Source organism: Hypanus sabinus, chromosome 10 (assembly GCF_030144855.1).
Source record: "Hypanus sabinus isolate sHypSab1 chromosome 10, sHypSab1.hap1, whole genome shotgun sequence".
Classification (NCBI taxonomy): Eukaryota; Metazoa; Chordata; class Chondrichthyes; order Myliobatiformes; family Dasyatidae; genus Hypanus; species Hypanus sabinus.
Genome location: NC_082715.1, coordinates 114,198,739 through 114,214,569, shown reverse-complemented (window position 1 = coordinate 114,214,569; position 15,831 = coordinate 114,198,739). Strand labels below are relative to the sequence as shown.

Sequence of the window (15,831 nt, the reverse complement as noted above, 5' to 3'; positions counted from 1 at the left end):
TACAATTCAAACAGGCTAATTCAGATTTATTAAATACAAATTACTCAGGGAAAGCAGATCAGTAAGTGGGTTGAAGGTATACTTGAGAAGAATTAAAGCAGTATGCAAAGAACCACCTACAACTCACTGTAGTGAAAATCTAAGCCATTCCATATAGAAGTGTTCATCATTTCACTACTCATAAACTTTCCCAGGAATAACTTTCTATTCATAACATTTACATTCTCATACAACAATATGATTTTGAATTCATTATACTTTAGCAACAACAAAGGGGGTGATTTGACAAATGATGTCAAGCAGAAACATAAACACGTACACAAATTATGAGAGACATTAATAGGGTTGAGAGTACGAGACTATTCCTCCTGGGAGAGGTTTACCAGGATAGCAGAGCTTTATGATAAATAGGAAGAAAATTAGACAGGATCTGAGAAGGAAACAGGAATGAAATATTCCTGAGTATTCACCATTAAAGAAGCCCAGGCTACAAGAGGAAAACTGGATGATAATAAGAAAGGAGTGGTGAGAAGTGTTCTTGTTACAGAATGAGAATCAATATAGATACAGCTCAGAAACAGCAAAGGAGAGAAAACATAGGCAATCTTACTGATGACCCACCAAATAGCAATTGTACATTGAATGTGATATACATCAGGAAATTAGGAGTGCATGTAACAGCAAAATTAATCTTGACTACACATTGGATGGGCAAATCAAATTTACTGTAATAAAAATGGAAAATGAATTCATGGAACGTATTCTAAATCTGTTGTGACTCTGAAAGTTTCCAGATCAATATATTCAGGAACTAATGATGGAAAAAACTGTTTGGATTTTGTTTAGCGCAACAATGGATTGATTGATACACTTGTTATCAAGGACCCAGTGTGGGAGAATGTCACAATATATGATTTTACATTGTTTGACAGTGAAGTAATTCAATACAAAACTAAGTTCTTAAATCTAACCAAAGATTACTATGAAGAAATAAGTAGGAGTTAATTGGGAGAATATATTGAAAGCTATGATGGTGGAAAAACAATGATTACAATTTGAAGAAATAATACACAAGGTGCAAGAGAAATACAATCCATAAAGGCAAAAAATCCTGACAGGAAATGAGGAGGAGATGAGGATTAGGTGCATCTTAAAAATCAAGAAAGGTAAGATAGTATATGAGAGCAGATTGATGAGAAATTAAAAACTATAAGAGAACAAATCCTATATTTGCACCTCTGTGTAGAGGCGTTGAAGTTCTTTATTGCAAGGCTGTTGTAGAATACTGTACAGGCAGAATAAAAGCAATATACAGCTGCTATTTGGAATGATCTTTACAGACTGTTACACAATTTTGCTTTTAACCTCCTTTATTGCACTTCCAAAATCTGGCTCAGCTCTACAATCAAATCTCCTCAGTTTTAAACACATAGAAGTTCAGATAAACAATTCTACTTAGTCATGACCTGCAGACATGACGGGAGTGACTAAGATTAATAACACATTCCTAAATGCCTTTAATAAAGTAGAATCAGTAGTGAACCTTGTAGAAAGTTCTTTCACAGTGCTCTTCAAATTTACAGAATCCAAAATTTTCCATAAGAAATATTGTGATCTTTGATTTAGTTAATTGCTGTGAATATCATGAACTTCTAACCTTTTTCTCTTAAAGACAATCCGAATTGAGGACCCAGGATAACTCACCCAACTGACAAAATGGTAGCCTTTTCATATTCATCATCAAAATTGTCCATAAATTTAAACTTATGAATCACTTAGCTTCATAAGCTAAGTGAACCTGAGGAGACTGAGGTCCTTTAACATCTGCCAGACGATGCTGAGGATGTTCGACGAGTCTGTGGTGGCCAGTGCTATCGTGTTTGCTGTTGTGTGCTGGAGCAGCAGGCTGAGGGTAGCAGACACCAATAGAATCAACAAACTTATTCGCAAGGCCAGTGATGTTCTGGGGGTGGAACTGGAATCTCTGACGGTGGTGTCGGAAAAGAGGATGCTGTCCAAGTTGCATGCCATCTTGGACAATGTCTCCCATCCACTCCATAATGTATTGGTTAGGCACAGGAGTAACATTCAGCCAGAGGCTCATTCCACCGAGATGCAACACTGAGTGTCATAGGAAGTCATTCCTGCCTGTGGCCACCAAACTTTACAACTCCTCCTTTGGAGGGTCAGACACCCTGAGCCAATAGGATGGTCCTGGACTTATTTCCACTTGTCATAATTTACTTATTATTATTATTATCATTATTTAATTACTTATGATTTTATATTGCTATACCTCTACATTATTCTTGGTTGGTGCGACTAACGAAACCCAATTTCCTTCAGGATCAATAAAGTATGTCTGTCTGTCTGTCTGTTTCTCTAGTGGAAATGACTCTGGCATTTCAGTCCCTCCTCATTAATATATATTTTCTCATTTCTAGTTTGCATGCTCTGTGTGGCTCTTGATTAAACCTCAAGAAGCTAGGCACACTATAGCCTACCCAATGCCTTGTATTGATTTGTTACTAAGCCATTAGTCCAATGTTCTTTTCTCTTTTGGATGACCAATCTGTAATGTGTTTTCAAATGCTGTTTGTGGTTCTGCTATTTATTGTGGCATATTGCTAGTATTTCAGGAGATTCTTCTTTTATTTTGCTGTTGACTGAAAAAGACGACAACATGACCCGTCAGGTTTTATGTCATTGTCAGATATATAGCTGGCCTTGGGAATATTTTATCAGACACTTGCAAGGGTAAATATTCTAACATTCTAGCCTCCTCATCCTTTCTCGGAAGTGATAAGTGAAATAGTACTTGAACATGCAATTACCTTTTGAAGATCCTCTTTCTCTTGCTTTGCAGTTTTGATTTGTTTCTCAAGTGCTTTAATTTGCCTGCATCCCTCTTCAAAATCTCGTCTGATGAGGCTTGCCTCTTCAAGTTGCTGTTCTATAAGACCAGAATCTGGCAAAGCATCAGAGACATATGGTTACTTTACTCAGTGCAGTGATAAGTCAGCTTGCTTGCATCTTAAACTGACCATCTTCATTAATAACATATTAAAATGAGAAGCTATTGTGAGAAACAAAATCTTTAAACAGCTTTTGTTATTTTGCTTGATAATAAATCATGAAACAAGGATGCAGCCTGACCTGCGAAGTTCCTCCAGCATTTTTTTGTGTGTGCTGCTTTTATTTATGTCAAATTTGTTGAGCTGACTCAGGATGTTATGTATCTTGCTATCAGATTGGCTGCCAGCAGATGTTTGGCAATGCCACATCTAATGCAAAAATAAATCTCTACACCAACATTCACCCAAATCGATATAAACACAACCAGTATCCTACCAATATATCACTGGGGAATAAAAAGTGACCGTTAAAAGGCTTTAAAAATCTGAAAATACTTAGAATATATTCCCATATGGAAAGCCCACAACCAGGCACCACAAATGCGATGATATTCAAAAGCCAATAATAAGTTTAGTGTACATCACCTTTAGGCAGCAGGGTATGATTGAATTCCTTGATGAATAGAGAAAGTTTAAAACCAGGCTTAAGAGGGAAATTAGGAGGGCAAACAGGAGGAACGACATGGATTTGCAGGCTGGGCTCAAGGTAATCCAAAGAAATTCTTCATTTATATTAACAGTAAAAGGGTTACTACAGAGAGACCTTCAAGGCTGCCTATGCATGGTGCCGCAGGAGATGGCTGAGATTTTTAATGTATATTTTTCCTTGTTATTTACTAAGGAGAATATCATGGATGCCAAAGAAATGAGGGTAATAAGTATTTATTTTTATTGTATTTATTTAGAGTATAGAATAGGCCTTACCAGCCCTTTGAGCTGAGTCATCCCAGCAAACCCTAATAAACCCGATTTAACCCTAACCTAATCACGGGATAATTTATAATAATCAATTACGTCTTTGGAAAGTGGGAGGAAACCTTCGTGCCCCGGGAAAGTCATGTATTCTACAGACAGGAAATACGTACACATCTGTCCTTTGTTTCACAGAATCCTAGTTAACTGCTCTGTACCGGTTGCAGCAATCCAGATTGATGGGTTTACAATATACCATCAAGACAGATCCATAGTCTCTCTCAAAAGCAGAGGTGGAGGGGTACGTCTCATGATCAACTCTTCTTGGTGCATAAATATATCAGTACTGACCCAATTCTGCTCACCAGACCTGGAATATCTAGCAGTAAAGTTCCATCCTTTTTACCTGACACAGGAGTTCTCTTGGGTCATTCCAGTAGCAGTTTACATTCCACCTCAGGCCAATGTCAAGCAGGCTTTAAATGATCTGAGCAATGGGATCAACATGAACTAAACAGCACACCCTAACGCCTTCCAACGTTTTGGGAGATTTTAACCCGGTCAGTCTGAAAAAAATCACTAAGCAACTACCATTAACAGATCACTTGCAATACCAGAGGAAACAACACACTGGATCATTGCTGCACCACCAAGAATGCCTACTGTACTATTCCATGCCCTCACTTCGGGAACTCTGATTTCCTAGCTGTACTTCTATTCCCTGAGTATAGGCAGATACTGAAGACTGCAGCACCAGCACTGCGGAGCAAGAAGGTATGGACAAGGGAAGCACAGGAGCGCAAACAGGACTGCTTTGAATCGGTGAACTGGACTGTATTCAGGGATTCATCTTGAAATCTAGATGAGTATCCTGCAGTTGTTACCGACTTCATTAAAACCTGTGTGGATGAGTGTGTGCCCGCAAAACTTACTGTACATTCCCAAAACAAAAGCCATGGATGAACCAGGAGGTAGGTCATCTGCTGATGGCTAGTTCTGTGGCATTCAAATCTGGCAACCCAGGCCTGTACCAGAAAACCAGGTATGATTTACGGAGGGCTATTTCAAGGGCGAAGAGACAATTTTGAATGAGGCCGGAGGCAACATTGGATGCACAGCTACTCTGGCAGGGTCTGCAAGACATTACTTCCTGCAAAGCAAAACCCAATAGCATGAATGGCAACAATGTTTCACTACCAGATGAACTCAACGCCTTCTATGCCTGCTTTGAAAGAGAGAACACAACTAAAGCTGTGAAGATCCCTGCTGCACCTGATGACCCTGTGATCTCTGTCTCAGAGGGTGATGTTAGACTGTCTTGAAAGAGCGTGAACCCGTGCAAGGTGGAAGGTCCCGATGGAGTACCTGGTAAGGCTCTGAAAATCTGTGCGAACCAACTATCGGGAGTATTCAAGGACATTTTAAACCTCTCACTGCTACGGGCAAAACTTCCCACTTGCTTCAAAAAGGAAACAATTATACCAGTGCCTCAGAAGAATATGTGAGCTGCCTTAATAAATACTGCCTGTTCGCACTCACATCGACAGTGATGAAATGCTTTGAGAGGCTGCTCATGACTAGACTAAACTTCTGCCTCAGCAAGGACCTGGACCCATTGCAATTTGCCTATCGCCACAATAGGTCAATGGCAGACATAATCTCAGTGGCTCTCCACACGGCTTTAGACCACCTGGACAACACAAACATGTACGTCAGGATGCTGTTCATTGACTATAGCTCAGTATTTAATACCATCATTCCCACAATCCTGATTGAGAAGTTGCAGAACCTGGGCCTTGTACCTCCCTCTGCAATTGGATCCTTAAGTTCCTAACCAGAAGACCACAATCTGTGAGGATAGGTGGTAACATCTCCTTCTTGCTGGTCAACACTGGTGCACCTCAGGGGTGTGTGCTTAACCCACTGCTCTACTCTCTATATACACCACTGTGTGGCTAGGCATAGCTCAAATACCATCGATAAATTTGCTGATGATACAACCATTGTGGGTAGAATCTCAGGTGGTGACGAGAGGGCGTACAGGAGTCAGATATCCCAACTAGTGGAATGGTGCCGCAGCAACAACCTGGCACTCAATGTCAGTAAGACGAAAAAGTTGATTGTGGACTTCCGGAAGGGTAAGATGAAGGAACACATATCGATCCTCACAGAGGAATCAGAAGTAGAGAGAATGAGCAGCTTCAAGTTCCTGGGTGTCAAGATCTTTGAGGATCTAACCTGGTCCCAACATATCGATCTAGTTATAATGAAGGCAAGTCAGCAGCTATACTTTATTAGGACCTTGAAGAGATTATGCACGTCAACAAATTAACTCAAAAACTTCTACAGTTGTACTGTGGAGAGCATTCTGACAGGCTGCATCACTGTCTGGTATGGGTGGGCTACTGCACGGGACCGAAAAAAGCTGCAGAAGGTTGTAAATCTAGTCAGCTTCATCTTGGGTACTAGCTTACAAAGTACCTTGGACATCTTCAGGGAGCAGTGTCTCAGAAAGGCAGCGTCCATTACTAAGGGCCTCCAACACCCAGGACTTGTCCTTTTCTCACTGTTGCCATCAGGTAGGAGGTACAGAAGCCTGAAGGCACACACTCAGCGATTCAAGAACAGCCTCTTCCTCTCTGCCATCCAATTCCTAATTGGACACTGAATCTTTGGACACTACCTCACTTTAAAAAAATATATACAGTATTTCTGTTTTTGCACATTAAAAAAAATCTATTCAATATACATAATTGATTTACTTGTTTATTTTATTTATTATTATTACTTTTTTATCTCTGCTAGATTATGTATTGCATTGAACTGCTGCTGCTAAGTTAATAAATTTCACATCAGATGACGGCGATAATAAACCTGATTCTGATTCTTTACAGGTAAAAGCTGAAATTGAACTCCGAACTTCAAAGCCTCGAGCTATAACAGCATCGCACTAACTGTGGTATTGGATTGTATGTATATTATAAGGGAAGAGTTGCGTACAGCCTTGAAGCACATTAAAGTGGGCAAATCCCCAAAGCTTGACCAAGTGCATCCCAGACCTTATGAGAGGTCAGAGAAGAAATTGTGGAGGCCTTGTAGAGAAATTTGCTTTGTCATTAGCCATTGCTACAGTTCCAGAAAACCGGAGGGTGGCTAATATTGTTCCATTATTTAAGAAGGATAGCAAGGAAAGGCCAGGAAATAAAAGCTGACTTCATTTCTTGGGTTGCTACTACAGGGAATTCCGAGGGACAAGATCTATCATCACTTGGTTTGTCGAGGCCTGATCAGGAATAGTATGATTTTGTGCATGGAAGGTCATATAGAAACAGAAAACCTACAGCATCATACAGGCCCTTCAGCCCAAAGTTGTGCCGAGCATGTCCCTACCTTAAAAATTACTAGGGTTACCCATAGCCCTCAATTTTTCTAAACTCCATGTACCCATTCAAGAGTCTCTTAAAAGACCCTATCGTATACACCTCCACCAGCGTTGCCGGCAGCCCATTCCATGCACTCACCGGTCTCTCAATAAAAAACTTACCCTGATATCTCCTCTGTACCTACTCCCAAGCACCTTAAACCTGTGACCACTTGCGGCAGCCATTTCAGCCCTGGGAAAAAGCCTCTGACTATCCACACGATCAATGCCTCTCATCTTCTTATACACCTCTATCAGGTCACCTCTCATCCTCCGTCACTCCAAGGAGAAAAGGCCACGATCACTCAACCTGTCTTCATAAGGCATAATATCTGTTCATTCTTTTGGAATTTTTCAAAGAGATAACTATGTAGATATGAAATATATTGACTTCTGCAAGGCCTTTGACAAGATCCTGCATGACAGGCTAATTTAGAAGGTTAGCACGGGATTCAGAGGGAGGCTGTAAGCCAGATTCAGAATTTGGTCAATGATAGGAAACTGTGTTGCCCTTAAGGCATTTATTTAGCTTTATTACATTTTCGCTTTAAATAATTCATTTATAACTATTTTCTAGTTAAAGTTTGATAGCTACGTTGCAGTTGTTGAAGGTAAATTCATTATCTGTGATGTATCGCGGCATGTGATGACGTCACACCCAGTTTTGCCGCGTCTTGTGGGTAAGTTCTGGATTTGGAGAAACGGGAAGGCAGGGGCTTGCGTGTGCAGGATCAACAAGAGGAAAACTCCATTTCTATCCACTAAGAAACATCATAGAAGCAAAGCCGTAAGTTCATATGACAGTTGATATGTTGAAGTAAAAATGTTAACGCTGATTCTGTTAAAAGAAATGACGGTTGATGAGGTTTATTTTCTTGTGTTATTGAAGGCATTGCTGGAGTTAAAGTGTTAAAGTGTATCTAAAATTGTTGATGACGTAGGTAGATTCTGACTGTATGTTGTACTTTAATGTGATAATAGTTTGTTGTAGCTTTACTTTTACAAGTATTTATGATGTAAATGTGAAGCCAAGAAGGAAACAGATACTGTACATCAACACACACAAGATGCTGGTGGAACACAGCAGGCCAGGCAGCATCTATAAGGCGAAGCACTGTCAATGTTTCGGGCCGAGACCCTTTGTCAGGACTAACTGAAAGGAGAGATAATAAGAGATTTGAAAGTAGTGGGGGGGGGGGGGAATGCGAAATGATAGGAGAAGACAAGAGGGGGTGGGATGAAGCTAAGAGCTGGAAAGGTGATTGGCAAAAGTGATACAGAGCTGGAGAAGGAAAAGGATCATGGGACAAGAGGCCTCGGGAGAAAGAAAGGGGGAGGGAGGGAGCACCAGAGGGAGATGGAGAACAGGCAGGGTGATGGGCAGAGAGAGAAAAAAAAAACAACTAAATATGTCAGGGATGGGGTAAGAAGGGGAGGAGGGGCATTAACAGAAGTTAGAAAAGTCAATGTTCATGCCATCAGGTTGGAGGCTACCCAGCCAGTATATAAGGCGTTGTTCCTCCAACCTGAGTGTGGATTCATCTTGACAGTAGAGGAGGCCATGGATAGATATATCAGAATGGGAATGGGACCTGGAATTAAAATATGTGGCCACTGGGAGATCCTGCTTTTTCTGGCGGACCGAGCGTAGGTGTTCAGCGAAACGGTCTCCTAGTCTACGTCGAGTCTCACCAATATATAAAAGGCCACACCGGGAGCACCGGATACAGTATACCACACCAGCCGACTGACAGGTGAAGTGTCGCCTCACCTGGAAGGACTGTCTGGGGCCCTGAATGGTGGTGAGGGAGGAAGTGTAAGGGCAGGTGTAGCACTTGTTTCACTTACAAGGATAAGTGCCAGGAGGGAGATCGGTGGGAAGGGATGGGGGGGGGGGGGGGGACAAGTGGATAAGGGAGTCCTGTAGGGAGCGATCCTTGCAGAAAGCAGAAGGGGGGGGGGGGGAGAGGATGTACTTGGTAGTGGGATCCCATTGGAGGTGGTGGAAGTTACGGAGAATTATACGGTGGCTGGTGGGGTGGTAGGTGAGGACAAGGGGAACCTTATCCCGAGTGGGGTGGCGAGCGGATGGGGTGAGGGCAGATGTGCGGGAAATGGGAGAGATGCGTTTGAGAGCAGAGTTTATGGTGGAAGAAGGCAAGTCCCTTTGTTTAAAAAAGGAAGATATCTCCTTCGTCCTGGAATGAAAAGCCTCATCCTGAGAGAAGATGCAGAGGAAGACAGAGGAATTGTGAGAAGGGGATAGCATTTTTGCAAGAGACAGGGTGGGAAGAGGAATAGTCCAGGTAGCTCCTATACTCAATGCTCTGACTTATAAAGGCCAGCATACCAAAAGCTTTCTTCACCACCCTATCCACATGAGATTTCACCTTCAGAGTACTATGCACCATTATTCCTAGATCACTCTGTTCTACAGCATTCTTCAGTGCCCTAACATTTACCATGTATCTCTCTACAAGCTTTGAAAACCTACTTCATTATCCACAAGCCTCCTACCTTCGTATCATCTGCATACTTACTAATCCAATTTACCACCCCATCATCCAGATCATTAATGTATATGACAAACAACATTGGACCCAGTACAGATCCCTGAGGCACACCACTAGTCACCGGCCTCCAACCTGACAAACAATTATCCGCCACTACTCTCTGGCATCTCCCATCTAGCCACTGTTGAATCCATTTTACTACTTCAATATTAATACCTAAAGATTGAACCTTCCTAACTAATCTTCCGTGCGGAACCTTGTCAAAGGCCTTACTGAAGTCCATACAGACAACATCCACTGCTTTACTCTCGTCAACTTTCCTCGAAACCTCTTCAAAAAATTCAATAAGATTTGTCAAACATGACCTTCCACGCACAAATCCATGCTGACTATTTCTAATCAGACCCTGTCTATCCAGATAATTATATACATCATCTCTAAGAATACTTTCCATTAATTTACCCACCACTGACGTCAAACTGACAGGCCTATAATTGCTAGGTTTACTCTTAGAACCCTTTTTAAACAATGGAACCACATGAGCAATACGCCAATCCTCTGGCACCATCCCCGTTTCTAATGACGTTTGAAATATTTCTGTCAGAGCCCCTGCTATTTCTACACCAACTTCCCTCAAGGTTCTAGGGAATATCCTGTCAGGACCCGGAGATTTATCCACTTTTATATTCCTTAAAAGCGCCAGTACTTCCTCCTCTTTAATTGTCATAGTTTCCATAACTTCCCTACTTGTTTCCTTTACCTTACACAATTCAATATCCTTCTCCTTAGTGAATACTGAAGAAAGGAAATTGTTCAAAATCTCCCCCATCTCTTTCAGCTCCACATATAGCTGTCCACTCGGATTCTCTAAGGGGCCAATTTTATCCCTCGCTATCCTTTTGCTATTAACATAACTGTAGAAACCCTTCGGATTTATTTTCACCTTACTTGCCAAAGCACCCTCGTATCTTCTTTTAGCTTTTCTAATTTCTTTCTTAAGATTCTTTTTACATTCTTTATATTCCTCGAGCACCTCATTTACTTCATGCTGCCTATATTTATTGCAGATCTCCCTCTTTTTCCGAACCAAGTTTCCAATATCCCTTGAAAACCATGGCACTCTCAAACTTATAAACCTTTCCTTTCAACCTAACAGGAACATAAACATTCTGTACCCTCAAAATTTCACCTTTAAATGACCTCCATTTCTCTATTACATACTTCCCATAAAACAAATTGTCCCAATCCACTCCTTCTAAATCCTTTTGCATCTCCTCAAAGTTAGCCTTTCTCTCATCAAAAATCTCGACCCTAGGTCCAGTCCTATCCTTCTCCATAATTATATTGAAACTAATGGTATTGTGATCACTGGACCCAAAGTGCTCCCCAACACATGCATCCGTCACCTGAACTATCTCATTCCCAAACAGGAGATCCAACACTGCCCCTTCTCTAGTCGGTACCTCTATGTATTGTTGCAAAGAACCATCCTGCACACACTTTACAAACTCCAAACCATCCATCCCTTTTACAGAATGGGGTTCCCAGTCTATGTATTGAAAATTAAAATCTCCCACAATCACAACCTTGTGCTTACTACAAATATCTGCTATCTCCTTACAAATTTGCTCCTCCAATTCTCGCTCCCCATTAGGTGGTCTATAATACACCCCTATAAATGTTACTACACCTTTCCCATTCCTCAATTCCAACCAAATAGCCTCCCTAGATGAGCCCTCTAATATATCCTGCCAAAGCACCGCTGTAATATGTTCTCAGACAAGCAATGCAACACCTCCTCCTCTTGCCCCTCCGTTTCTATCACACCTGAAGCAACGAAATGTGGAGGAGAGGCCTGCATTCTCCAAAGGATCTCAGTCTCCTCAGGAAGTAGAGGTGACTCTGGCCCTTTTTGTACACAGCCTCTGTATTGGTGCTCCACTCAAGTCTGTCATCCCGGTGCACCCCCAGCTACTTGCAATTCCTCACCATCAATAGGAACAGAGCTCAATGCAGGCTTAGTCTTCCTAAAGTCCATCACTAACTCCTTTGTGTTACTAATGTTGAGCTGCAGATGACTCAGCTTGCTCAATTTGACAAAATCTTCCACCAGGGCCCTGTATTCATCCTCCCGTCGTCTCTTTATAAACCCAATTCTTGCTGAGTCATCAGAGAATTTCTTCAGATGACATGACTCAATGTTGTATCTAAAGTCTGAGGTATACAGGGTAAACAAGAAGGGAGCTAATACAGTCCTGTGGGGCACCAGTGCTGTTTGTAGCCATGTCTGACACACAGCTCTGAAGCTTCACATACTGTGGTTTGCCAGTCAGGTAGTCTGTTATCCAAGATACAATGGAAGTGCCAATCTGCATGAAACGGAGCTTTTCACCCAGAAATGAGGGCTGTATGGTATTGAGAAATCAAAAAACAGGATCCTCACAGTGCTGCCCTGATTATCCAAATGGGAGTAGGCTCTATTAAGCAGGAAGATGACAGAATTATTGACTTCAATCTGCTCTTGGTAGGCAAACTTCAGGGCTGATCTCACCAGAGGCCGGAGGTGAGCCAGGACCAGCCCCTCTTGGGTCTCCATGATGTGCGAGGTCAGGGGCACTGGACGGTGGTCATTCAAGACTTTTAGTTGGCCCTTATTGGGTACTCGAATCACACATGATGCTTTCCACATAGTCAGGTTGCTTTTCACACAGTTGTATAAATTGTTGGTGAGGCTACACTTAGTGTGCCATGTCTAGTTTTGGTAGTTGTGTGATAGGAAAGGTATTGTCAAGCTGGAGAGCGTGCAGAAGAGATTTACAAGGATGTTTCCTTGACTAGAGAGCTTGAGTTCCAAGATGAGTTTGGTTATGCTGGATCTTTATTCCCCAGAGAGCAAGAGAACGAGAAACCTTACAGAAGTTTACCAAATCATGAGAGCTTATAAAATCAGCCATACTCTTTTTCCCAGGCTTGGGGAGTCTAAAACTAAAAGGCACAGACACAAGATAAAAGGGAAGAAACTTAATAAAAAAAAACTGAGAGGTAATCTCTTTACATAGAAGGCTAGGAGTACTTGGAATGAGTTGCCCAACAAGTTGCTAAATCAGGTACAACTGCAACTTTTAAGAGGTATTTGGATAGGTACATGGAGGGAATGAGCTTTCAGAATTATGTTTTGAATGTGGGCTATTGGCATTAGCAGAGAGGATTTTGTGTTTGTCATGGACCAGTTGTGAACCAAAGCGCCTTATTCCATGTTGCATTACTCTGTGATTCTATAAGTTAAAATTTACTACTTCAAATAGTGGCTAATAAATCACATGGCTAGATTTAAGGGAAGACTACACAAACAAGATGGAAAAAGAGCAACAAAAAATCTGCTGGAAGAACTCAATGGGTAACTTAATGGCCGGGTAGCATCAGTGGGGGGCGGGGGGGGGGGGTGGAGAGAGGAATTTTCAGTGTATTGGGTCAATAGCAAGAATCAGAACTGACAGTAGACAGGAAAGATTACCAAACAGTCTGCAAGTACATTCTTAATGTGGATTACTGTATATGAGTGGTTGATGGTTGACATGGATTCAGTGGGATGAAAGGCTATTTTTCTGTTCTGTATCTTTCTCTATGGATGCCTCCTGATTTAAAACTAAGGCCAATAGCTAAAAATAAAACAAAGAAACCTGTACTTCTTTTAATGTATTCCAACACTCTTTGCAGTTGCCAAAACAACATTGAAAATTAAGGCAAGTGGGCAGAGATTTAACAGGAACTTCAGGAGCAACTGTTTCACACAGTGGATGACATGTCAGATAAAATGGTCGAGGCAGGTAAAACAACAACTTTTTAAAGATAATTGGACAGGTACATGGATCAGTGAGATTTTGATGGATATGGGCTAAGCACAGGTAAATGGGAATAATTTAGACGGGCACCTTAGATGCCATGGACCAGTTAGGCCAAAAGGCCCGTCTTTGTGCCATATGACTAAGTTGAAAATGTGACAGTGAATCAAGTTCCATCAGAAAAGATGGCTGAAGCCCTGCTGCAGCTGGAAAATCTAACTTGCTGGTCTTCCAAAAATTTATTTGTACATAATGTACAAACGTACATAAGTCAGGCATTTGTCAGACAAATATGTCCCATATATTCTCATGAGAGGATGGTATATTTTAAGACATTAGAAGAATCAAGGGTTTATGCGGCTAGTGCAGGAAAGTAATGCTGAAATAAATAAAAGCTGAGGTCCCAGCCGTCCACGACCTGCAGACTCTCTTTCAGGGACTCTACAACTCCTGTTGTCAGTCCACTGCTATTCACTCTGCTGACCCATGACTGTGCTGCAACACACAACTCAAACCACATCATCAAGTTCGTTGATGACACGACTGTGGTGGGTCTCATCAGCAAGAACAATGAGTCAGCATACAGAGAAGAGGTGCAGCAGCTTATGGACTGGTGCAAAGCCAACAAACTGTCTCTGAATGTGAACAAAACAAAAGAGATGGTTGTTGACTTCAGGAGGGCACAGAGCGACCACTCCCCACTGAATATCAACGGCTCCTCGGTAGAGATCGTTAAGAGCACCAATTTTCTTGGTGTTCACCTGGCTGAGAATCTCACCTGGTCCCTCAACACCAGCTCCATAGCAAAGAAAGCCCAGCAGCGTCTCTACTTTCTGCGAAGGCTGAGTAAAGTCCAGCTCCCACATTCCCACCCACCCCGCCCCCCCATCCTCATCACATTCTACAGGGGTTGTATTGAGAGCATCCTGAGCAGCTGCATCACTGCCTGGCTTGGAAATTGCACCATCTTGGATCGCAAGACACTGCAGCAGATGGTGAGGTCAGCTGAGAAGATCATCGGAGTCTCTCTTTCGCCATTACAGACATTTGCACTACACACTGCATTCGAAAGGCAAACAGCATTATGAAGGACCCCATGCACCCCTCATACAAACTCTTCTCCCTCCTGCCATCTGGGAAAAGGGAACGGAGCATTCGGGCTCTCACGACCAGACTATGTAACAGTTTCTTCCCCCAAGCTAACAGACTCCTCAATACCCAGAGACTGGACTGACAGCAACTTGCTGCCCCCTACTGTGCCTATTGTCTTGTCTATTATTTATTGTAATGCCTGCACTGTTTTGTGCACTTTATGCAGTCCTGGGTAGGTCTGTAGTCTAGTGTAGTGTCTTTTTCTTTGTGTTGTTTTCACGTAGTTCAGTGTAGTTTTTGTACTGTTTCATGTAGCACCACGGTCCTGAAAAACGTCTAGTTTTTACTCTGTACTGTACCAGCAGATATGGTCGAAATGACAATAAAAAGTGACTTGACTTGACATGAGGTAGGAGGTACAGAAGCCTGAAGGCACACACACAGCAATTCAGGAAGCTTCTTCTCCTCTGCTATCTGATTCTTAAGCGGACACTGAACCCTTGGACACTACCTCACTTTTTAAATATATATTATCTCTCTTTTTGCACAATTTTTAATCTATTCTTTATACATATACTGTAATTAATTAATTTTCCCCTTCTATTTTATGCATTCAATTGAACTGCTGCTGCCAAGTTAACAAATTTCATGACACATGCTTGTGATAATAAATCTGATTCTGATTTCTGTATAGGTTTGTTCTGTACTCCATATTAGTACTACTTTTCAGTATTTGGAAAGACTTGCTATGTATCTACTACTTTAAAACTCACAGTAAAGTAAAAAATCTGACCACCCTCTCCTGGAATGGAAAACACATGATGTTCTGAATACATAAAATGTCATGTTTGGTTAAATTCCCCATAGGTTTGAAGAATGAAAAGCTTGACAAATGAGCCAATAACTCTTTAAAGCTGCATATTTCATTTAGAATTCACTGATAGCAGCTTTCTATCTACAGGAAATGTTCACTTGCTAAGTATTCCTTTGCATTTTATTTTTCCCAACTTGCTCTTTAATTTATCAATCATTTATTTTGTGTAATTGAACAGAGATCGCTCATCCCACCTTTGCACTCCCTGGTTTTGTATCTGGTTTGTGGAAACTACACAAGCAGAACACGCGAAGGGCAAGGA

At 41.7% G+C, this 15,831-nt stretch overlaps 1 protein-coding gene across 5 annotated transcripts in view; it reads right to left on the bottom strand.

The window, feature by feature from the left end:
* LOC132401000 (serine/threonine-protein kinase MRCK alpha-like) overlaps positions 1 to 15,831 on the bottom strand; it is a 573,066-nt gene that overhangs the window by 195,306 nt on the left and 361,929 nt on the right. For all 5 annotated transcript variants that reach the window (XM_059982693.1, XM_059982697.1, XM_059982694.1 and 2 more), the window contains one exon: positions 2,835 to 2,968. In XM_059982693.1, the coding sequence (XP_059838676.1) occupies positions 2,835 to 2,968 (134 nt within the window). The remainder of the gene's footprint in view (positions 1 to 2,834; positions 2,969 to 15,831) is intronic.